At 44.6% G+C, this 23935-nt stretch overlaps 1 protein-coding gene across 3 annotated transcripts; it reads right to left on the reverse strand.

The window, feature by feature from the left end:
• Nucleotides 1-944: 944 nt before the first annotated feature.
• On the reverse strand, nt 945-23935 carry GAD1 (glutamate decarboxylase 1). Of its 3 annotated transcripts, none has more exons than XM_072342523.1 (17): nt 23675-23935; nt 22315-22462; nt 20576-20638; nt 16794-16952; nt 15959-16201; nt 15085-15175; nt 10682-10794; nt 9227-9342; nt 9049-9128; nt 8792-8846; nt 7986-8102; nt 7767-7831; nt 5830-5908; nt 4730-4879; nt 3754-3861; nt 3180-3269; nt 945-1382 (listed from the first exon to the last, which is right to left on the reverse strand). In XM_072342523.1, the coding sequence occupies exons 2-17, from the start codon at nt 22382-22384 to the stop codon at nt 1209-1211; spliced, it is 1773 nt and encodes a 590-aa protein (XP_072198624.1). In that variant the 5' UTR covers nt 22385-22462; nt 23675-23935; the 3' UTR covers nt 945-1208. The 3 variants fall into 3 exon arrangements, with proteins under 3 accessions (XP_072198624.1, XP_072198626.1, XP_072198627.1); XM_072342525.1 differs by having other exon boundaries at nt 22315-22459; nt 23675-23912; XM_072342526.1 differs by lacking the exons at nt 22315-22462; nt 23675-23935 and adding an exon at nt 21679-21700.

The following is a 23935-nucleotide window of genomic DNA, read 5'->3' on the forward strand; positions in this document are numbered from 1 at the left end:
CAGAGATTAGTCCTGACATACAACTCAAAAACAGGGGCCTTGGTTAGCAACCGATATTCACTAGAAAAGCATTCAGAACACTGAACAGACAGTCAGACATTACATTCAATAAACTGAAATTTCTAATAGATTAAGGGGATTTCATTATTTGACAGCCTATGTACAATTAGAATTCCTTATAATCAGTAAAATTATCTGTAAATTATTATTTTAAGGGCACTAGGATTTAAATGAAAGTGTTAGCTAATATTTTCATATCTTTTCTTTGGCTCACAAATACACTAAAATACCATAGACATTATTTAGAACTTCAATAATATATAAATAGGATACATTACAAATGGAAGAAAATACAAGACAATTCTTCAGCATGGTAAATCTCTGCATATAAATAAGCAAATATTTTGTATACCTACAATTCAACAATTACCTTGCTGTAAAACTATTACATTTAAATCCTTTTACACAAAGTCATTTAACAATAATATACACAATCTACACAAATTAACCTCTAAAAATACAGCAATAATATACCTGTTACAATGACTCTGCTACTATTATCCCCGATGTGACACTAAAGGGAAAATACAACTATTTTACTCGAAGGTGCTGTTAGGGATTGCTGTTTAGTATGTGACAGAAGCACCACCAACAAGATTCAATACTGTTATACATTTTCTTTAGCTCCTAAGAATCTACGCTTTAGAAATGTTCCTATATGTCTATTTTTACCTGGCAGGAAAATCTGTAGCACATTATCCACATCATTAGGTGTTGAAGGAAAAGTTAATTTTCTTAAAGTGGAAAACATGCTGTGGCTTAGACTTAAGTTCATAATCTCTTTATATATTTATATATATATATATATATGTATATATATATAATTATAGATATATATTTATACTGTACATATATACTGTGCAGATTTCTTAATTTTCTATTTTCACACTTAATAATTTCCTGCTGACAATAAACAAGACCAATCTAAGAGTCAACAGTACTTCAAGATAACACATTTTCCCTCAGTAAAATGATCTACCAGTACACATATATTTCAATAGCCTATAAGCTTTTGTCGCTGTTTAAGGATGTCTTAGGAGATTGGAACTTAGAGAATTTCCTCAAAACATGTTCTGCAGAACTGGGTTTGAAAAATAGCCAGTGCTGGAAAACAGTGAATTAGAGAAATGAATAACTCAGCCATTGCACTACAGCTCCTGCCCCAATCTCTCTATTTCCTCAATGAGGAAGTCTATGTCAGACTTAGTTGCTGCTGGGTTTGAGATGACCATTCGGAAGAAGTTGACTTTATCGCCCTGAGGCTGATATCCAACCATGGTAGTACCTGACTCCATCATCAGGGCTTTGATTTTCGGTGCCACCTTTAGAATTTAAAATTGAGGGAGGGAAGGGGGGGACAAAAAGACAGAGAGGGGGACAGAGAGAGAAAGAGAGGGAGAGAGAGAAAGAGATTTTGAGAATTTTTGGTTTTTCTTTGAATATCACAAGCTGTCTACATTTAGGGAAAACAAAAGGAATGAAATGGACAGTTTAGAAAAGAAATATAAGATCAGTGAGAGATAAAGCTGGAAAGCTTCAGAGATTGGATATCTGAAGTAAAATCGGCAGTGATAATATTAATCTTTTAAGAAATCTTTTTAATTAAGTGACTAGCATCATTCTAGTATATTCATAATATTTTAATATATCTAATGTACGTAACTGGTATGTGCTGATTAATTATCATTATTCTTATATTCTTAGTATTTGAGTGAGAAGTCCTGAATGTGCACAGTTTTACTACAGCCTTTGAATAAAAAAGACATATATAAATTTGATGTGAAGAAACATTGGGGACGAGGGAGTATTTCTTTTGTTGTTGTTTTGTTTTTTGAAAACTCAGTCCAGAATCAACTTTTTGAGGGCCACAAATGCTTTTCATGGAATTATATGTATTCTCAAAGTCAGCTTGCTAAAGGGACAAGGTAAGGACAGTGGAAATTTTTCAACAAGATCTTTGCTGTAAAAAATATTTTCTGCTAGCATAAGCCGTGGAAACCTTCCAGCAGTTTTGCAGTACTGTGCATTTACTTCTGTTACACTTCCTCACTTTAATTTATAAGAAATACTTTTCCAACAGCCTTAATATGCAGTATTAGGTGAGTCCAGTTGTGCCATCCAGACTTTTCTCCTGCTCTACTGTCTGCCAGCCAAGGTCAGAGCTTTGGTTAGTAACTGTTTTGTAAGATGCTTTATGATGGCCTTTAACAATTAACACGGTCAAATAAAATATTTCATTCCTATTCCCAGTCTTACCTAACTCATTTATTTATTTAATTTCTCTCAGTTTGGGCAATTTCCCTAATGCTAGGTCATCCCAGGAATATCTGTTTTCTTTCTGGGTGTGATGAAGACAAAAAAATCCTTCACAAAGCCTCCCAATTTTATCCATTCTTCTTCCCACACATAAAAAATACAATTCATTTTTTACAACTATAAAATATTTCTGTTGTCTCCCAAATTTACTTCATTCCACTTCTATTTGTCTAAAATGCTACTACAATTTTTTTTTTTTTCCACTTTCCTCAGTTCCTAAGTAATAGAGAAATACTCTGGTGGTGCCTTTACAATTCCTTCATTTCCCTCTACCATTTCTCTAAAAATACTATCCCAAAGTCTTCCAAGCCAGATTAATTTTCATTGAAATGCAGTAATCAGTCAAACAGTGGAAAATCACCCATAACTAACCAAGAATACCTAAAGCCAAAACAAAAATCTGAGAAAAGACTTGCATGTTTCCAAGTCCTATATCTGCCCCAGAACTTTCAAATAGTTACCCTTCAGTTCCTCTTTCTGAAATGCTGCCCTATTCAAACGAGGTGAGGATGTCTTCCATCCCTAGCTACTTTTTAAATACTCTTACACACTTTTTGGACCACAGGAGGAATAGGAAACAAATAAACGAAGCCTGATTGTGTTCTGTATTTTGTTCCATAGGGAAAACTCTAACCCCAGCTAGAGATGAAGGTAAACAAATATCAAAGCCATAGCAAGAAATAGGAAAATGTTTGTCCTAGTATCCGGAACTTGTCAACACGGAGACATATTATTTTTAATAAGAAGAATACTTTGGGCTGATATAGCAGACTGTACATTTGCATTTAACATAAGCCTCATACCCTGTGCAGCTTTTCTCGTCTCTCATCACAGTCTGGCATGCCTCTGAGACTTGGTGGAATATACCAAAAACATACATTTGTGTGCTCCGGCTGCAAAAAGAACCAAACACATACATCAATAAAGTAATACAAGTCAAACATGTCTGGACCCTCCCCCTTTCCCCTTCCCCCCCCCCCCCCCCAAAAAAAAAAAAAAAAAACAACAAAAAAAGCAGAACTGTTTTTGCATCTGCAGTGTTCGATTCCTTATATGTTGCCCCGCTTTAGGATGCCAGTGTCTTCTGGAAAATGCCTTCTATCTTCATGCAGTGTTACAGTGAACTGCTTTCCAGGCTCCCTACACAGGCTTCCCTACACAGGAAAACTCCATTTTCCTCATTTTCCTTTTCATAGTCAATGAACAGACAGTGTATTTATGTTATTCTATCAAAAGACTTTATACAATGGCACTAGTAACACAAGATATAGCAAGACCAGCAGATCTGCAGTTAAGTACGTGGAATCTCAGCAGGCAGCCTTCGTGCTTTACATTCCATGTAAATCTGACTCATGGTTTAAATGAAAGAAAACTTACCTCTCCTTCAAAAACCATCTCAAATTCTTCTCTGTTTTTTATTTTAGTATAGAGATATTCTGCCAGTTCCAGGCATTTGTTGATCTGATTTTCAAATCCCACTGTACCCTATTTCAAAAAGAAAGTATTAATTACAGAGTACTTTTTCCTCCTCAGATGTAATGACCTTTTCAGAGAGATTTCACTCTAGAATGGCTTCAGAAATACAATATTTAGCAAAATTATTTCCAGCAATTTAGGAGTAAAGCCAATCAGTATTATCAGAAGCAGCTAAATGCACCAAATAATCTGTAATCGCCATTGGGTTCTGTTCTGTTTCTAAGAGAATCTATTATGATAACAGGAAAGGCTTTTGATATTCTTAATATAGTAAGTTTAGTTCTACTTTCTTCAGTTTCTAAAAATCCGAATGTTAGGTCTTGTTTCCCCAGTTCTTGCTGAATGACTGCAGACATGGAAGAGAAATTCAGCTGAAAGGCTGAGATTTGGGAAGTAATCTATTTCATTTAAGCAATTTGCAAGAACTTCGAATCTTAAAAAGCCAGCAAATAGAAACCTATCTGCTTAAAGTCATTTGCCTACCTACTGGTCTTTGTAGCATCTGATCTTCTGAAAGATCATAATCCCTTTAAAAAGACGAGTTCTGATAATAAGTAAAATAGGAAGAGCAAAACTTTTTGAAAGTACACTTCTACATATGAATGAAAAATTAAAAACAATAGAAGCACACTGCTATTCATTGCTATGCTGCAGGACTATTCCTGAACAACTTTGATCTAGTGATGTAAAACTTCTCATTTTCAGCCAAATGAATTGATGGGTAATGTTGTTCTACTAGCTGAATGGTTCTTTCCTCACCATGTACCTGTGTGTTTAGAGGTTGTGCTTACACAAGTATTAAAAAGCCTTCCACTGCATTACATGTAAAAATTAAAAAAATAACTTATGAACTTTAAACTGGACTTTTATGATTTACCTTTGCCTTCCACATCAACCAGAATTTGAAAATGTCTACATGCCGACCACACTGTATTGCCTTATCTCCCGTGTCATAGGATACATCATACTGTTTGTCCTGCTGGAAAAGATATCCTGCACACATTTGATTGCAGCCTTGAAGTATACCCTGTAATGAAAAATATGTATATACATGAATCATATTGCATATGTGCATGTCAATCTGTATGTATTTATGATACATAAAGATGTATATCAAATAAATACAGAATTGTTCTCTAAACAGACAAATGATGAAATACGGACCTTGTTTTGTAAACCTGAGACACAGACAACATTTTGTAACCTCATGTGTTTTCCTTAGAACTTCCTCAAGTGCATTTGGATTCTTAATTTCCAGCACTAACTTTGTTCAGTTCACACCTTAAGGCTGTGGTTTCAAGACTTAAATAGTTGATATATTAAATTATATAGTAGATTACAGTTGCATCCTCTCAGGGCTGCATACAGTTACAGAAAATGAAGAAAATAAAAAAGAAAATAAAGTCTTTATATTTTGTCCAGCTCATGATACCTAATACTAGATGATCATAAACAAAATGATCAAACCTGGATGGGCTTTGCTTGGCAAGCAAGGAGAAGTGGTGCATCACAACCACTGCTTTTAAAGTGATGGTCTACAATACAATAGAAACTTATGAATTATGGATAAGAGTCTACATAGAAAAAGGAGAAAACTCCTATATGTTACACAGAAACTTTTAAAATGCTGGGCAAGATTATTTTTTAAAAAGGCTTTTTATTTAAGCACTTTAGACTGACCAGTCACTAAGATCACAGCTGTACATTCCATATAAGAGGGGAACAAAGAGGCAGGTGCTCAGATGAAGTACACAAGCACAGCTGTAGTGCAGTCAGAATATGCAAAGATCCAGCAGCTGAGGATCTGACCTATATTGTTTACAGCTTTGGCAAAAGAAAAATAGATGAAACAAATGTACAAGAATACTGATTTCTGCAACACAGTATAAGCCCAAATGATTATGCACTATTCTTTTGAAAAGTAGTAATTGATACTAACAATTTTTTTACTGTTTAATTACTAAATATAAAGCAGACCTTCTCCCGGACCAGAATGGCGGAACACTGCAACAATACTCCCATCATCTTGTGTGGATTCCAAGTGACTGAATTGGCTCTGAAAATAAATAAACAAATAAATAAATAAATAAAATACACATCCAGATAGGTCTAAAAAAGAGAAATCCAACCCGGAGTTGCTTTAATTATCTGCTTTGAGCTGGAAACATTCAGAATTTTTAACCAGCTGATTTCACTATGGAGATTTTTACTGTCTCAGATCTGTGTCTCCTTTCCCAAAAGTACTGTCCAGTAAAGGAGTTTTTCATGTGTTGACTTCAAATATCAGACTCCTGATTAGTTCATATTGTTATTATTAATAACAGTTAATCAGTGTCAGAATGTGTTGATGAGATGAAATAGCGACTTCATCCCCCCAAAACCCCACTTTAGAAGCAGTACTAACCATACTAACAAAAACAGTACAGTTCAAGGTACTGACTGGGTGATTGGACAAAGAACTAAGGAAAAAAATCTGAAGCACTGGAAAAGTACAGTTATTTGCTGAACAGTTGGTGGAAATGTAAAAGTAAAGGAAAGCTCACTATGAATGCTTATCTGCTTTTCCAGCTAGGGCCAAAAGTGGCCTTTTCTCTGCTGTCTTGCTAAGCCCATGGACTGCTAAAAGGCTATAAAACTTTTTAATCCTACTATTCTGTGTGTAAAGGTTAAGACTCCTTATGCATACATGCAAGTGAATGCACAAGATCATCTAATTTAATTGCGAAGGTAAGACATTATATATTTTTAATATATCAATCTGGACAGTTTAATGATGATGCTAAAATAAATGTACCAACATCATATGTCCACTGACCTCCTCACCCCAAGTTATCAATTACCAAGTATCCCTCAATTCACTGTGTGTAACAGAGAAGGAAACCATGTAAAGATATTAACAGACTATACATGTGCAAATGCAATCACAGAACCATAGAATATCCCAGGCTGGAAGGGGCCTAAAAGGATCAAGTCCAACTCTGAACTCCACACAGGACTACACACAAAAACAAACAAACAAACAAACAAAACCAACAAACTAAAAGCTTTGTCTATATGCTTCTTAAACACTGGCAAACTCAGTGCCACACTTGCCTGTGGAGGTTGTTCTGGTGAATGAAGATTCCCAGAACAGCCTCTATCAGAATTTCTTTAGGCATTGTTCAAAGAAATTTCAAAGAGATTTCCTCCACTCCTACCCCCGGCTCTCAGAGAACAAGCACAACTACAGTTTCTCTGTTTTGGGCAACATGACAACTCCTTCACTCCAATCTGAAGACACATATTCCATAAAAATTCCAGACACAATTCCAACCTCCACCTGTGCTGGGCAGAATAGGAGTGTATCTCAGCCAAAAGAATAGTGTGGCTGTGGACCTGTGGGGCTCACCCTCCCTCTGGAGCCTCCTCAAGGCAGTGTGGACCAGCAGGTTAAGAAGGTGTGCCAATTAAACTTCTGTAGGTAAAATAAATTGTTTTTACAATACTAATTTCATATTAAGATGTGTTGGATTGGGCATGGGACACCTCCTAAGTTTGAACTGAAAGAGCTGGAGGGAAGGTCATGCTCTCACTCATACCTTGTTATTTCCTTATATCCATCTTCACAAATTTACACTGAAACCTACCATTTGCCTTTATGATTCCTTAAAAACTATGCCTACAACACTCTCCTCTCCATTGTTTGCTGACCAATAGGCTTGCCTTCCTTTGAGTCTGCTGGAAACTTGGTTTTCACTGATGTATATGTATATATACCTCACTGTTGTCTTTTGCAGAATTGCTTGTCATACTTCTAGTTAATTTAATATTTAAATTCTTTATTCCATCAAATTCATCTTTTCATGAATTTGTGAAGTGTCATGTACCTCATTAAAGTGTTTAAATAACAGGAGTACTAACAAAGGGTGCAGTACCTTTCTATTCCATTCAGTTTATGACGATGCTTTCGGGACATTAAGAGTCCACCTCCCCAAGCAGCCTGGAAGAGATAGGACCAAAGGGAAGATTTGTCATTCTGAAAAGTCTAACATATTTAACTTATTCAGGATCTAATAAATATTTTGATTCAGGACAAGACATGTAAACCAAAATCCTCAGTTGCATGACTAATACCATGTCAGTCAGTTACTCACATCTACATGAAGCCAGAGGTTGTATTTTTCACATATATCTGCAATCTCCTGTATTGGATCAAAGGCTCCATAAACTGTTGTTCCCGCAGTTGCATTTACAAAAAGAGGAACATATCCCTACAATGCAAATAACAGCATTATTTACAGAATTCAGCCTCTTTCAGGAAAAACAAAAAGTGAAAATCACAATTTTGATTCAGATGAAATAAACATGAATTGCAACTCTATGGAGTTTGCAAGTGTAAAGGAGTCAAGAAATCACAAGTAATCTTGATAGCTCTAACTTTGGTGGTTTCGTATAAGATGGTTACATTTTTCATTGCAAGTTATAACAATAAATGCCTCAAAATCAAGCTTACTGGCTACAGGTACTGACCCTGCACTCTCACACTTGAAAGTTATGGGAGTTTTAGGATTATCATCCAACAGGATTTTTTATAGTTTAACCAAACATTAAAGTTTGATTAAAGTGGTTTTAGTTTCACTTTTCAGCATTTTTCCATGTATTTCCAAAGATGAAGTTAATTTAAAAAGCCATAAAATACAGATGTAAGGCAAATATAAACAAAAAAACACCCAACGCCAACATTCTTTAAACAGTAAACTAAAACCATTGCAAGATAATTCCCTAAACAAAACAGAAATACTTAAACAATTGAAAAATACTATTACAGGATCTATATTGTTATATTGTTTTGTTTGATGGAACACTCAGCCTTCCAGGGAAAAGGTAACGCATTTTATTAAACCAAATAGTTAAACACTATTAAAAAAAAAAAAACAAACAAACAACAACAAACACAAACCTTTTGTTTTGCTTCCAAAATTTTTGCTTCTAAATCAGCTGGTATTATTTTGCCTCTGTAATTGTTGTAGAAACAAAGACAAAGAAAATTGAAGATTGCATACAGAAATACTAGCTACAGTTGAAATAATTTAATAGCATTTTCTCAACAGGCGATTAGCAACTCGACACACTGTATTGAACCAACCCCTAAGTATACTAAAACAAATTTAACAGATGAACACATTTAATATATTAAAACATTAGCATCCATCCTACCTTTCATTGCACTTTATCAAAATTACATTGTCTGTTCCAAACCCAAGTGCAGCTCCAGCTTTCTTTATTGAGTAGTGACTCTGCAGGAAAGCATATGTATACGGAGGGGTCATTTAATAACAAAGCATCTTCACAGTGTACATCAATAAATAAACAATTAGCAGTGTGTTAAGCTCACATGTTCTGAGGTAAAGAGAACCAGTTTAGGGACTGCAGCCATGCCTTTGGTTTTGACTTCAGGGAAATATTTGTAGCGTGCGGCCATTATGCTGTACATGTTGGAGATGGCTCCTCCTGTGAATGAATAAACAAATGAATACAAAAATAGTGATAAGAAAAAATGAATATTATACCAAAGACACACAAGGCCTCATTGACATTACCAGGGAAAGTGGCAGTGAACTATGAAAAGTAAATATCTGAAAAGCATGGCTTCTGTCTACGTAGCATAAAAAGAGACGCTCTAGAAAGTTATACCAACAGCCTAATCTATCATCTCTTTCAATTGCCAGTATTTTGCAACACTTTCCTAAAGCTATCAGTTTCCATCATGCTGCTTTTCCAGGACAGCTTCTTGTTAGTAAGAAAAATGGGAAGTCACCAAATTCTCTCGAGGCTAAAGTCATATGCAGTATAGACTTACCCCATCTCATCTGTAAATACAGAACCAGATGCTTAAAAGGTAGGTTTCTCCAGCTACCTTCATAGTGAGTTTAAAGAAAGAGGCACTTTGCAGGCTGATTCAGCTAGTATACTTTGATACTTCTGAGGAATCTGAGTTGAGGAAAAAAGCATCTTTTTCTTTTAATCTACAAAAATCCCAGTGCAGCTGGCCTAGTTGTACAATGCAGATGTCAAGATTTAGCAAAAAGAATTTCATCTATAAAGTTGAGGAGAATTCATTTCAATAGTATTTCTTCATCAACCAGAACACTGGGCAAAATTTTTCTCGCAGGTGGGACTAGAAATCAAGCAAGAGTGCTTTCCTGGTCTTTACGCAGGCTGTTCCAAGAGGAGGTGGAATTTGTCCTTCATTTTCTAAAATAGGATGGTCTTCCCCTCACCAACAAACACAGAAACCTGGAGTACTGTTGGGCACCTGTTGTCCAGACATAGATCTGGGGCTTCCACATGCTTCCCCATTCTTGTCCAGACATAGATCTGGGGCTTCCACTTGTTTCCCCATTCTACAACTGCTGATTGCTTTTATACCACCTTCAGGGGAAGACAACCACGGCCTGTGCTTCAGAACCATACTTTGGGATTTCTGAAAGTTACACAGTCTCTTTTTCTCAATAGCAGGACCTGGTTCTGGAGATCAGCACCTCAAGAAATGAGGCACAACAAAGGATGTTTAAATGCCTAACTGTGTTCCAGAATTTGTAATCAAGCTTTAACAACGTTAGCCAGTGTTCTATGTAGCCATGGTACATAGACATGCTTGAAAATAAAAATCTCTTTTTTCTTTTTTGTGGGATGCTTGAACAATGCATATACTTCAGGTGGAAAATTCCTACTTCTACAACTCTGACATGCTGTTTGGTCATTCAGAAGTGGGCGTTCAGACAGAGCTTATGGTTCTTTTAATTTTTGAACTTTTAGTCAAACCTCCAAGCACAAGAGAAAAACCCACCAGGTGAGAATATTCCATCACCATCTTTATTCGACCATCCAATAATCTCTCTCATCTTTCGAAGTGTTATTTGTTCCATGAGGACAAAAACAGGGGCAATTTCATAAGTAAACCTGTATGGACAAAGAAAGCAAAACAAACAAAATTAAATACAGATTCAAAAAACATAATCAATTGCTTCAGATTCTTAAAATTTTCCTAACTTGAGGATCTGATATTGCAAACCTTATGCAAGCAAATATCCTCAGAAGATAATATGTGAAATATTGGTCAGTAAAGACCTGCAATATCAATTTCTTTTCTATTGCAACCAACATGAGGCCTAATACTCACCATCACAGAGCTTCTGACTGCTATGTTGCCGCACATTTGTCTTCCAAAGTGACAATTCTTTATTAAAACAGTGAACTCCAATGAGCTAACCACAGCCATAATTAGAACTATTGAGCTAGGTCTCTGAAGTCTAAATACAATTAATTATGTGGATTTATTCTGTTGATGATCTCCAAGGACAACTTATTTCTACAATACCACGTGATCAATAACTGTCAAGAGTAATTATAAATGATGATTTTCTAATTACCAATTACAAATACAAGACAGCAGTCAGCGGTTGTATCCATTTAATGAAGGCAAAAAGCAGTGCATAGCCTGGTGTGCCATGATGTCACCGACAGATCTGCAGATAGAAAGTGGCAGCCATACAACCATTTCTGAGAAGGAAGCTACACGGATAAATTGCTACTGCTGTAAATAAACTGAGTGTTGGGCATGCCAAGAAAAAAAAAAAAAAAAAAAAGGTTTAAAGAAATATATATATGTAAATAATTGGGGGAGGGAAGGAAAGAATGCAGGAGCAGAAAGAAACTAAGCATTCCCACTGTGATTTTTAACAGAATCTTTAGGAAGGTGACACCCTGACACTTTGGATCTACATGATCATTTCTGTTTTCAGTGTTAATAATTTCACCACAATTTACATGTTGTTTTTTTAATACTAAAATGATACCGAGAATTATTATGGCAGACCCCAGGGGCACAAGCTATTCCTGAAAGCTTGTATTTCACTTATGTCTGAACTGTTTAGTTTAAAATATTAAAGTTCATATCTTTGCTGACAGCTGTCACTGCTATTTTGAGAGGCAAAATGTGATTTCATTTGATTTTATCATGATCAGAACTGTCAGATACAGACAGCTGAATACCAATCTGGAATTTGGGTGTTAACAGTGATTACAGGGACACAATGTTAACAAACCAGTTGATGTCTATAACCTCCTCAGTATAAAAAAAACACCACAGTTCATTTTGTTCTGTGTTTTTTCAAACATTGCAAATCTGAGACACATTCCAACCTTTATTTAGGCAAAATGCCCAGCTGGAGCCAACAGGAGCTCAGAGGCATACAGTGCAGTCTATATATGAGACAAACTGAAGTCAACATGATTTTCTCCATCAGTTTAAATGCATTTCAGATTTTACCTGGAAACCTGGCACATTCATCCCATGATGGAAGACTTCAGCATTTGTACAAGAAGTGCACAATATTAAGCAAGATCTTTGTTTATAAAACACTAAGACATCACATGGGAAATTGGAAATGTACCAAAAACGCAAGTAAAACAGTGTCTATTGATTTTACTGTGTAATTATTTTCTGAGTCCCTAAAGTCTGACAAAGAAATTAAAAAACCACAGTGGATGGTTATAAGTAATAAGGGCAGTATAGTTATGGTAGAGGATGGCTACGATTTCAAAAGTCACATCTTGCTTGTGGTCAGTCCAAAGCGTTGTCTGTTTTAAACTTGAGTGATTCTGAAAATTTCTGTAAAACTCAGAAACTGTATTTCAGAACCAATCTCCTGGCTGAACATAATGGTTTCAGTTCTGTTACACAATTACAGATATGTCTATGAATTAATAGTCACTAGCCTCAGGTCTTCACCAACAAAAGAAATGAATGGGTTTATGTTAGGAGTGGCCAGTGCTGACTTAATTATTCGCTCACCTAAAGGTAGGTGCATTTTTATCAGGACAAATACAAAACATTAGATAGCATTTTTATATGTTACATTTTCATAAGCATTGATGCATAATACTATCAATATAATTCTCTCATCCTAGCTACCAGGGTATGCATAAAGGGAACTTCCAGATCATACTATTACCCTCCAGCCCCCACATGACAGATCCTCAGAGCTGGCTGAATAATGGGAACTCCTGAGGATCCCAGTGAAGTCCTATGCTTGGTGGCTGAGCTGCAACTAGCACATTGGGAGGAGCTTATTACATTCAGTTTAAGTGATTGCCTTCACAGTGACATTTAAGGAACATTTCCTAATGACAATATAATATTTTTTTTTAAGTGAATGCAGATGTTTCTGTTACTCAACATTCCCTTAAGGAAAAAAAGAAAAAGAAAAAGGTATTTCTCTAACTGCGCGCTAGTATTTTATATACTGTTTGGAGGTGGAAAAGAAAAACAGCAAATGGAAGGCATTTCTTACTGCAACCCAGCATTACTGTTGCATTACGTGGTTATGTAACTGGAAGGTGAAAGCTGCTCCTAGATAAAGGTCAGAACCTGCTTTTCTGTGCTGGAATGCTGCTCAAAACAAGAGGTATGCTCCCCAGAGCTCAAAGAGCCACTCCAGGCACTGTTAATAACCTTGTCAGTGCTCTGAACTTGTATTTTACAAACACCTTGCTTCAACCATAATTGCAATTACTGCGTTACTGTTAAGGCACATCATGTTGACCTTGGTTGGCTGAAAAAAAAAAGAGCAATATACCATTTTCTATTTGGTAAACCTCATGCAAATAAATAGATGTCAACGTTCACAGAAAATTATTTGCAGGATATGTTGTTTAAAGTGTAAATGGATCAGAGTTTAGCTTTACAAAGTTAGCTATTCAACAACATACTCTTAAAACCAAAATAAGAGAGGCAAAACCTCTAAGGTTATCACAGTCTGTCACAGAGCTGAATTCTGATTTCCCTTATCATATTTGTGCAATTTCATTTATTACAAAAGGAGAGCTAAGTCAGAATAACTCAGTCAGTTGAAGGGAGCAAGGCCTGCAAAATGGTGCTGCAAAACTTGTTTTTGATGCAGAGGAGCAATATTTAAGCAACAATTTCTTCCAGAAATGCAATCAGAAACATTTTAGTTGTTACTTACGGCACTGAGGAAAAAAAAGCTCCTTGCAATACTTGCTTTACTATTTAAATGTACACTGCTGCTATTTGTTTTGTTTTCCCAAAAAGCTTTTACATCTGAGCCCTTTATAATATATTACATATAGCGCAGCAACAGTAGTCAAAAAGATTATAATTGTAAAGGGCAGGCTGGCTTTGGCTGGAGCACCTGATCCTGTTCTCCTTAGTGCTAATGCTACAGAACAGGCACAGCTTGTGATAGAGCTGCTAATAACCAGCTGCACTTAATGGAGCACCTGCTTGTGGATGGACCAGGGGAAAAAGCTCATGTTCAGATCTGCAGCTGCGTTTCTTGTGTTCTGCCAATAAGCAGCAAGGTACCCACTTCTAGAGGCAGCTTTACAGCTAAAACACACCCAACAAAGAGCTCCAACAAAGGGCTAAAGGGGAAGGCACATTCTGAAGTAGATAGACATAAATGCACAAAGACTGTCAGTAAGTTTTCTTTGTGGGTTACACTCATTACTGCAAAATTTCAGCACAATACCTTGCACTTTCATTAATTTGTTAAATTGATTAATTTTCATTAATTTCATTAATTAAGCTTTCAATAATTTCGATGTAAAGAAAAATCAGGTGGTTTTCACACTGGCAGATTTCAGATGTCACTTAATTTTTAGTGCTTTAATAAACCTTAGTCTGGGCAATTCCTTCACCATCACCACAGCAGATTTCAATTATATGTTTTAACCCCTTCAAGGCCACCCAGAAGCAGCACAGGGACAGGTGGTGGCCCAGCTCTGATACCTCTGAAGCCAACAGGAGAACAAGTATTTGTTTTACATAGTTTGTGTTTCATGGGTACTAATGCAGAATTACTCAGCCTAGAGACAAGTACTCGGTCAGAATACTCAGTCTAGAAACAAATGATTTAAAAAAATATCTGGAAAAGATCAGTAAGACTGATCCAAGAGATAAGAATTATTTCATGTTGTTCAGTTAGGATCAGATTTTTTTTTTTATTAGAATTGGCACATTTTGCTTACAGTGCACACTGGGATATTTTGGTTTATCAGGACTGTGAAACAGTTATAGTTTATATAATTGTTTGCTCTGTGTTACAGTCAGGGGAGACACTTCTAATGGAGATAAGGTAATTAGCACTGAAGTGCACGTCTGTCGCGATACACGCCTATCGCGGCAGCAGACAGCCCGCTAAGCACAGCCCTAGCGCGGCAGCTTACATGTTGGTGTTAGCGGTGGATGTCAGCCACTCCCCTGCCAAACCGATCATGTCCAACCCCGTGGATAGCTGATTGAAGAAGCGCGGGTGACCTGCAAGGGAACGAGAGCAGCTTAGAGCGACTCCGTCATCTCCGCAGCCCCGAGTTTATCCTATCTGCCACAAATCGCAGCGCTCACGACACAGCCGACGGCGCTTCCTAAACAGCTGCGTAAATCTAAGAGCGTTACCACCACGTTAATGGACGTTTCTATTACGAGAGCCCCCTCAGCTCTCACCGGCACTGCTCTCTGTCGCCACGACGCGCTACTCGGGGCTCTGTGCCAGGAGCCACCCCACCACCTCCCCGCCGCCCTCCAAGGGAGCCGTGCCCGGGCCGCGGCTCGGGGAGGGGAACGGCACCGCCGTGCCAGCGGAGAGCTGACGGCAGCGGGGCTCCGTGCTCAGTGCAGTGCCAGCACACAGGCACCGCATGAAGTCCTAGATAGGCGGCTCCCGGGAACGGGCAGAACTCCGCGGGGTTCCCATATTCCTGGAATTTCATTCTCTTGCATTAAATGTCTGACGAACATAAAGATGAAAAACTGCGAATTCAGTGTCATTTATGCTCTCATTTACCTAACGATATTGCTCCCCAGAGGTACAGACAGCTCGCATTTCATCAAGTGAAGGAGATTACATTTTAAAATGTTTTTCTGGGCTCAGCTAACAGCGCCGGGCCCTGCACAGGGAACAGCGGGACAGCACGGGCCCGGGAGGACCAGTTCCGTTGCCCGGATTGGAGCGGGCCAATTAGAGGGTCCCTCGGGACAGAGAGCAGCCTCAGAGCACCCGGCCGTGTGCGGGACCCGACCCGGTACAGTGCAGGAACCCACCTGTCCGCACCCCGTACTTGAGCGTATCCCGGCAGTCCACCAGAATCTGCTCCAGGGACTCAGGGTTGTCCGATAGCTCCAGGTTGAAGCCCTCCATGCCCTCCAGCAGCTGGTGCGGGTGGTGGAAGTCCAGCACTTTGGTGGATCTGTCAAACGTCTTCCTCACGTAGTTGAGGAGTATGTCCACGACCTCCAGCAGGAACTGCATCGTCTGCTCCTCGCCATTCTTAGCGGGCAGCAAATCTGCGGGCAAAGCAGCCGTCAGCTCCCGCTTAGGGAACGAGAGACGGAGGTGAAGAGCCCCCGGCCGGCCGCAGCCCTCCCGGCTCCTAGGAGCCGCGGCCCCAGCTCAGCGCTGCCTGAGGGGAGGGAGGCACAGCAGAGACTTATGGCTACCTGGGGCTGCTGGGGCCAATCACCCGCTCGGGAGGGGTCCACGGGAACGAGTAGCAGTGCACCGCTTCCGGGTGCTCGCCTCCCAGAAGCCAAAAGCATCCAAATTCCAACAACAACAACCTCTTCCCAACCCTCCCCATCTCCGGTCCCATACGAGCAGCCACAGGCCGTTTATTGCTGATCTACAGAAGAGGAAATTAATTAAATACGAAATTGCTCTCCTCCTGGGAGCTGGCTCTGGAGTGACCCCGGAGGAACAGCTGGAGCCGAGCTGAAGACGATCAGCACAAAGTACAGCAAATTGCATTTCAAAAAAACTTAAAGCACCTCCAACGCGTCTCTCAGCGAACACACAAACACGGCTTCCCCCAAAGTCTCCCAGTGAGCAGCAGCCCGGGCTGAAGCTGACGAGGAAGCCTGGAGCTGCAGGAGCACTTACCTCGGGCATAAAGGTTGGAGAAGTCCGTCTCGGTGCGGCGGAACCGGGCTTCCCGCTCGCTGTTCTCGCACGCCAGCAGGTTCTTGGAGGACTGCCGCTCCTTCAAGGAGCCCACGATCCGGCCTTTGTCTTCAAGGCTGTTGGTCCTCTGCAGGAACCCTACATCGTTATTGCAAGGTGCACAGGTCAGGGTTTTCTCGCTTCCCAACATGTTTCAAAATACCTACTGCAGTTCTCTAGATAGCAGTTCAAAGCGGTGTTTGCTCTGGGTCTGACTAATGAGGTCAGGAATAAGAGTATTTATGGGGCTTATTTGCCTCCAGGAGGAGAGCTCAAAATGCCATCAACTGCAAAAACCCAGCCATGCAAAAAACAAATTTTTGTCACTTAGTGCAGTGGTACATTCTTATTAAGTCGATCAGACAGATTCCACTTCAGTAACCAGCCACTGGAAGAGAGTTCAGGATGAGTCAATGCTATTTCAGCCTGCAGGCAAAGTTTATGGACCTAACAGACAGGGGCAATGATGTATGATGCAAATCAGGGCCACTTTGCTTCTCCTCGTGGTGCTCACACGCACAAAAGGCACAGGAGCGGGCAGACGTTCTGCAGCGTTCTCCTAGGTGCCCCACGGGCAGCACCCACCTAGCCCACCTCCCCACTCACAAAGGGAAAGGTGCCCGCAGCAGAATGAGTCCCAAAGGCTCTGCCACTGCCCTCGTCCTCCCTAGGGGCTCCACTCCCACCCACGCTTAGGCACTCGGCTCCCTGCGACACCAGGGCACGGCCAACAGCCGCTTTTCAGGCTTTGTCCCACTGAATTAGATGCCACCTGATAAAACAGCCGTGGCCCTGCCCTTTCCGTTGCCAACCAAGGCTGTGGATTTCGACTTCCCGGCGATGCGGGGTGCCTGGGACAGGCGGCAGCAGAGCCCAGGCTGAACCGCGGCGCTCGGGGCGCTCTGCGGTTTTGTTTTGAATGACTAACAGCTGAGCACGAGTCCCTCGGTGCTCGGGGCTGATCGGCAGAAAGCAGCATCTTGGGGCGAGAAAAGCCATCGCTGGAACCCCGACCCTCCACGGTCCCCGGCGCTCTCCGCTGCCGGCCGCGTGCCCCGGGCTCCCCGGGTCACAGCTTGGGACCGACATAGTTGCGTTGATACCGCCACTAATGGTCCTTGCAGCGAGTCAGGGGCTCCCGCTCATTAGGCGGACGGTTAACACCGAAGCGGGTGCAATTCAGCCTGAATTCCGGAGCACCCATCTTTCCCCAGAGCCGTGGCCTCGCTTCGCTATTCTTTCCCACCCCGTCCTTCTTCCTGGCTCCGTGCGAGGCTGGTGCCGCTGGGCTGGGCTCGAGGCGTTGCTGAAGGCTCTGGCCGAGGATGTTCACCCTGTTGGTGCTGCCCGGGCCGCAGGGTCTGTGTCCTGAGTGGAAAGAAAACCACACAGAGATCCAGAGAGAAGCAGAGCACGACCTGCTGCCAGGGCCAAATTTCCTGTAGGGACGGGGAGAGCGGCGCTTCCCAGCAGGGGTGCATCGTGACCCTCCGACAGGCGTTTCCGTGGAAGTGCGTGAAGAGGTCGAACTTATGCAAGTAGAGGGCGGGATGCGAGAGAGCCTCTCGGGCCCGGAGTGACAGCGGTTCTGCGTGACCCCACGCCGCAGCTCGGCAGGAGGCGGCGTGGGAGCCCTCTGAGGCAGGGACGGCCTCGCGGGTCCCCACTCGCGCTGTGGCCACGGCTCCGCGCCCCGGCTCTCCACAGGCAGCGTGAATCCCGCATGCTTGGGGCACGAGCAGAGCTCCGACGTGCGCTGCTCGCGGTCATCAGCCGGCACCGAGCAGCTGCCGAAGCGCCCGGACGGTGTTTCCACCGATCCCAAGCGAATGGTTGCAGAGTCGGTCCCGGCAGCGATGCTAATTGCAGGAGCAGAGCACGCAGCTCTGGACTCAGAAGGAAAGCTGTTTGCACTTCACACGCCGTGACAGTCTCTGAAACCTCTTTAAATGTCGTTTCTTTATTTGCTTGTTTTACAGTGGCTGTCTTCAGGCGGTGGCTCTCAGGCAGACAAGGGGCTCATCCTGACACCGGTCCGTTGTTAAAAGGGGAAACGGCACATAAACCTCTGGTGTGTAATTACCGTGAATGTCAGGCACTAATACACGAACCACCCTTTGTTCAGAACATGCGCTTCCTGTGAGCTGAGCCCTTATTTCCAGTTCGCATTCAAAGCGAATCGATTTCTGCGTGACATACAGGGGAACGAACCCCGGGCGCTGCTTTGCCACAGCTCGGTGACGGCACAGCGTTTAGTGTCGGAACAGCGTCTTGCAAAAGGCACGGACGAGGAGACAGTGGCTGTAACATTCTGACGTTGCCTTGTTTAGCACGTGTGATCAGAGGTTGGCAGCCTCAGCGCTGTGCTCCATGTGCTTCTCGAAGGTAACATTCCCGTCCGCTCCGCGGAGCTGGACATCCCAGGCTGAGGGCTTCAGTCGAGCACAAAGAGGCGTTGCGATCGAACCCCGTTATTCCGAACCACCATGGGCATGGGATATTTGTCGCGCCAAGCAGAAGGAAAAAAAGCCGGAAAAGTGAAACAAAGAGAAGGGAAAAACAAAAACAAAAACAAAAACAAAACCCCACAGCATCCATGTTGGCTTTGATTTCCCTTCGCAAATCCAACGCTACGCGTTCCTGCCGCTCTCCTACCCCAAGCAGTGCAGGGGCATGTCATTTCCAGTATATCTGAACCTGCACCCACACAGAGGGAGCTATGCTGTCCCCCCATAACCCCGCTCCGGCGGCGCGCAGCGGGCCCAGCGGGGCGTTACTGCATCAGTGCTGCTCGCCAGGCTAAATTAAAACGATGATGAGAAGCCCATCGCCGCAGCAGCGAAGGGGAACGCTCCATTACACCCGGCCCGGGGCTATTTATAGAGCCAAGCGGCTGTCGGTAATGTGCCTGCGGGTGCCGATGTGATCGCTAATATGTCCCGGGTCAGGCACTTGAACCCTCGTCCTTTTTCGGTCAGAACTTCCGCGTAATAAAACATGTAGAGAGTGAGCTTCGGCTCAGGAGGGAAGGGTAAGGGGCTCAAGTACGTCACTGCTTGCACAAAAAGCCCATTTCTCTACCCCGCCAACCAACACAGGCAGCAGGGGAATGGGAAATCCTGTCCATATGCACAGGGCACGGTCTCAGCAGAACGATTCTTGCCATCAGAAATGAAGATCAGCCTGTTTGTCTCCAAAAGCGAAAGCGCCGCTGAGAAATCCGGAGCAGGACGACAGCTCGTTATCTGCAAATGAATCTCCTGCTCTAACATCGCGATCTGATTGTGCATTTGTTTCCCTTTCTGCGTTCCATGTGCCTGCGCGCTGACTGGCTGCCAGCGCTATCTTACCAGTGCAGCACGCTGACGGATTGCCTTTTAATAAGGCTCTCGTTAATCTTTCTTCCCCAGGAGATCCGTATTTTCTACTCCGATAAGGCTGAACAGTTTCAGACGGAGAGGCGGCCAAGCCCCGCCAGCTCCCTCTGAGCCCCGCTTCCCGCTCCCCGGCGGCCGCAGGAGGGGCGGAGGGTCAGCGGCCGTCCCAGCCGTGCCTGGGCACCTGGGAGCAGACCCGGGGCGCGGTGCGGAGCTGCCGTGAGACCGCAAGGGGGAGCCCGAGGCCTGTGCGCCCGGTGCTGGGGCGGAGGGGTTCGTGCCCCGGCGGAGCGCGATCGGAGGAGTGCCGGAGCTCGGGGTGGGGCGTCCCGCGGGCGGACTTACCGCATATCTTCAGGCCGATCTTCCTGGTGCATCCGTGCGCCACGCCGCACCACGAGTCGTAGGCTGCAAGAGAGAACAGAGATGTTCTTTGGCGCGGAGGGACCCCAGTGGGACCCCGGCCGGGCTCTGCTTTTCCCCATCTCGTTCCCTCCCCGACGTCCCCGTTTCGACGGGCAGCCAGATCTCCTCGTCCCCGCGGCGACAGCGTCGGGAGGAGAGAAAACGGCACCTGGGGCCGGAGCATCCCATAATGCACTGGCGGGGCTCCAGGGAAGTGGCAGCTTAAAATAAAGTGGCGTGAAATGGGGTCACAGACGAGTTCAGGAATTAATTGGGTGAATAATAGTATTCGACTCGATGAAGGGACTTGGCTGGCTGGGCCGGGGCCGAGCTGTCGGGCCGCAGGCAGCCGCACCAGGGACGCTCCGTCCCTGCCCTGCCCGACGCCCGTTGCCCGCGGCTGTTCGTCAGGGCCGAACTCATCAGCTGCACGGCCCCAAGCGGCCCCAGGAAACGCCGCCAAGAGGCGACGCCGGGTCCTGCGTAGTGCACCGCGGCCGCCCCGACGGGAACGAATTCGTCCCGGCAATGCGAAACGAGCAGAGACAGGGAGAGGAGGGCGGCGGGTCTCCCGTCACAGATCTGGGCAGAGGTGGAAGGAGCCCCTGCTTCGGCATATACGCAGCCGAGCCGCGGAGACCGCCCCCTCCACGCCGGCGGCGGAGCCGTGAGACTGTCGCTGGGGCGAGGCAGAGGGATGCGGACCCGCTGCTCCACATCCGATCCCGCATCTCCTCCACGGGCGGTGGGAAGGCTGCAGACATGGCGGACCCCAGCGGGAGGGAAGAGAGCGGGCCGGGACCGGGCTCAGAGCGCGGTGAGCAGCGGTGAGCGCTGCCGGGCTCGGCAGAGGAACCCTCCCAGCGGGGCCAGGCAGGACGGCGCGATTCTTGCGCTGCCTCTCCGTGCAGCCCTTCACCCCGGTGGAGGCAGCCTCAGCGCTCGCCCCCTCCCCCCGACCGCGGGACAATGACAGCCATGGCTCATTGCCCCTACAGCCCTTCCAGGGTAAAAGCGGTTCACTCTCCGCTGTGCTTCTCAACCTTTCGTTTCTTCCTGCCTCCCTCTCTTTGTCTCCGGCGCTTTATAGCACCGAGACGTTCGTTTCAGTGTTTTGGCAGCCGACAGGGCCGTCAGCTGATCCCATATCCACCTGCAGCAGCCTCCGCTTCCCACTCGTACCTCAATAACTCAAGGCGAATTCAGAGCAATTAGGAATACATGGCTTTGAAAAGCTGCAATTAGCATCCCAATTTCGCTTGATTATAGGCTTCAGCGCGGGTTGAAAGAAAGCGCTAGCATTAGCATTTATAAAACGTGCGGGGGGGTGGGGAAGAACCCGCTTTGAGCCACCGCTGTAACTTCGCCCCTTCACAGATTCATTTTCTCCCCGCCCCGACTACATCCCCATTTTTCGGCTGCCCGCTGTTCAGCTCAGCGCCCACATTCGTCAGCCATGGCCGCAAGGCGGTCAGGGAAGGGCTGTGGGGGGCTCTCCCCGCCGCACGGACCCCGCTGCCTCCGGGAGGCGGTTCCTTTGTGTGAGCACTTTGCGCACCTTGTCTGGCGGCGCGGAACAGGCAGCTCTGATCGATCGTTTCGTTTGGAAACGGGGCTTCCCGAGCCTGAGCGGAGAGAGCCTCCGAAACGCTTTAAACGAGGAAAATAATAAAACATACTTGTGGGTCGTAAATTGGTTGGGGCGGGGTCCGGAGCGTCGTTGGAGGACGAGGGAGCGGAGGAAGCCATCCCTTCAGAAGAGCCCCAGTCCGGAGTTCGGATTTCCTTCAATATTCCTCTGAGGGCGAGTGGGCAGCGAGGAATCTACTGGAAGGAAGGGATAGAAGGCGCGTTTAGTAGCCCGCTCTTCTGGAGGACAGCGCGAGGGGGCGTGGATGCCGGAGGGTGGGAAGCGGTGGCCCCCGGTGAGCAGAGCGGGTCCCAGGACAGGTCGGGCACCCGGGCCGAGTGGGGCTGCCGGGCGCGGAGGCGGCTGCTCCGGGGCCAACGCGCTGAGCGTCACGCCGGGAAGATGCCTCGAGAGGCTGAAGAGCAGCCGCGTCCCCTCTCTGGATGCCGAGGCGCTACCTCTGCGCCGGAATGACGGGGTTAGCAGACCGTGAAGTCTATCGCAATTATATCGCTGAGCAGGGCGATGAGATGGCTCGAGTCAAATGGAAGCCAGTGTGCGGAGCGGGCTTCGAAATGACCTGCCCCGATGATGACCTACAATCCCAACCGGAGCCCATCGCCATGCCTTATCAGCCAATCCCCGAAACACACGCCGGGCTGAGCGTCCTACCGCTAAACCCCCACCACAACAAAGGTGCATTTTTGCCCAAGCCCAACGACACGCGTCATGCACGTATGTGTTTGCACACACATGTTTCAGCAAATCAGGGGCAAGGCACGCTCCATCACGGCCCGCGTTGCCATGCAAGCTGCCGGAGCTGATGGTACGAGGCGGCCGGGGGAAGCACACCGGCCCCGATCCCACCAGATGTGTTCCTTCCCCCGCCCGCCGGCACCCGGGTGTCGGCAAAGAATGGCCGAGTCAGTGCCCGCTCATCCTTTTGTCTCTGTAGCTACCTGCGATTTATTTTATTCCCCTTGTAAAGAAAATGAAGGTCGCGGTAACGAACGAGCGCTTTCTTTGTTAGCTGCTGGTTTCACGTCTGTAGCTAACGGTTCGTTGCCATTGTCGGGAAAATTTACGTCCCGGTGTAAACGCAACGCATCGATTATTTCAATGGTAAACGAGTATTTCGTTTTCCTCTATTTTTTTTTTTTTAAATTTAATTTTATTTTTTTTAAATGAAAAAGAGAACGACCATAAAGGAGAAGCGATTCTTCAGACAATGCCTAGAAGCGAAGTAACAGGTTAACGCGATGTCTAAGGCGCTGGCTATCTCGAAATATCCGTTGTCCCTGTGCAGCTACGACAGCGATCAAAACCAAATTTAAGAGAAAAAAAAGCTCTGGATCCTGAAAGCTGCTCTCAAAGCTTTGGAAATAGGACGCGGATGAGCGGAGACTTACCGAGGGGCGAGCAGACCGCCGTGCTACCGGAGCCCAGTCAGCAGCGCGACTCCAACCAGGAGCGACTCGCCGCTTATAAACTCCGCCAGAAACGACGTCGGAATACCAATCGCGCGGCGGAATTTAATGCGAGCTGACCTTTTTTTCCAGAAGTACTCGGATTTGCTTTTTTAAAAGCGTGAATCGCCGGCTGAGCTACTTCGACGCAGGCATGAGTCACAGAGCTGCCGCCGCCCCCTCCGCGCCTCTCCGCACGGGGCT

This window comes from Excalfactoria chinensis, chromosome 7 (genome assembly GCF_039878825.1).
Source record: "Excalfactoria chinensis isolate bCotChi1 chromosome 7, bCotChi1.hap2, whole genome shotgun sequence".
Classification (NCBI taxonomy): Eukaryota; Metazoa; Chordata; class Aves; order Galliformes; family Phasianidae; genus Excalfactoria; species Excalfactoria chinensis.

Excerpts from the sequence above, each read along its gene's own strand:
- GAD1 (XM_072342523.1), bottom strand. The coding sequence starts at position 22,384 with ATGGCTTCCTCCGCTCCCTCGTCCTCCAACGACGCTCCGGACCCCGCC. Across the intron at positions 8,103-8,791 it reads TTTTGGAAGCAAAACAAAAG|GGATATGTTCCTCTTTTTGT; the intron begins GTTTGTGTTTGT and ends TTTGCATTGTAG. Across the intron at positions 3,862-4,729 it reads GGTTGATGTGGAAGGCAAAG|GGTACAGTGGGATTTGAAAA; the intron begins GTAAATCATAAA and ends TTTTTGAAATAG.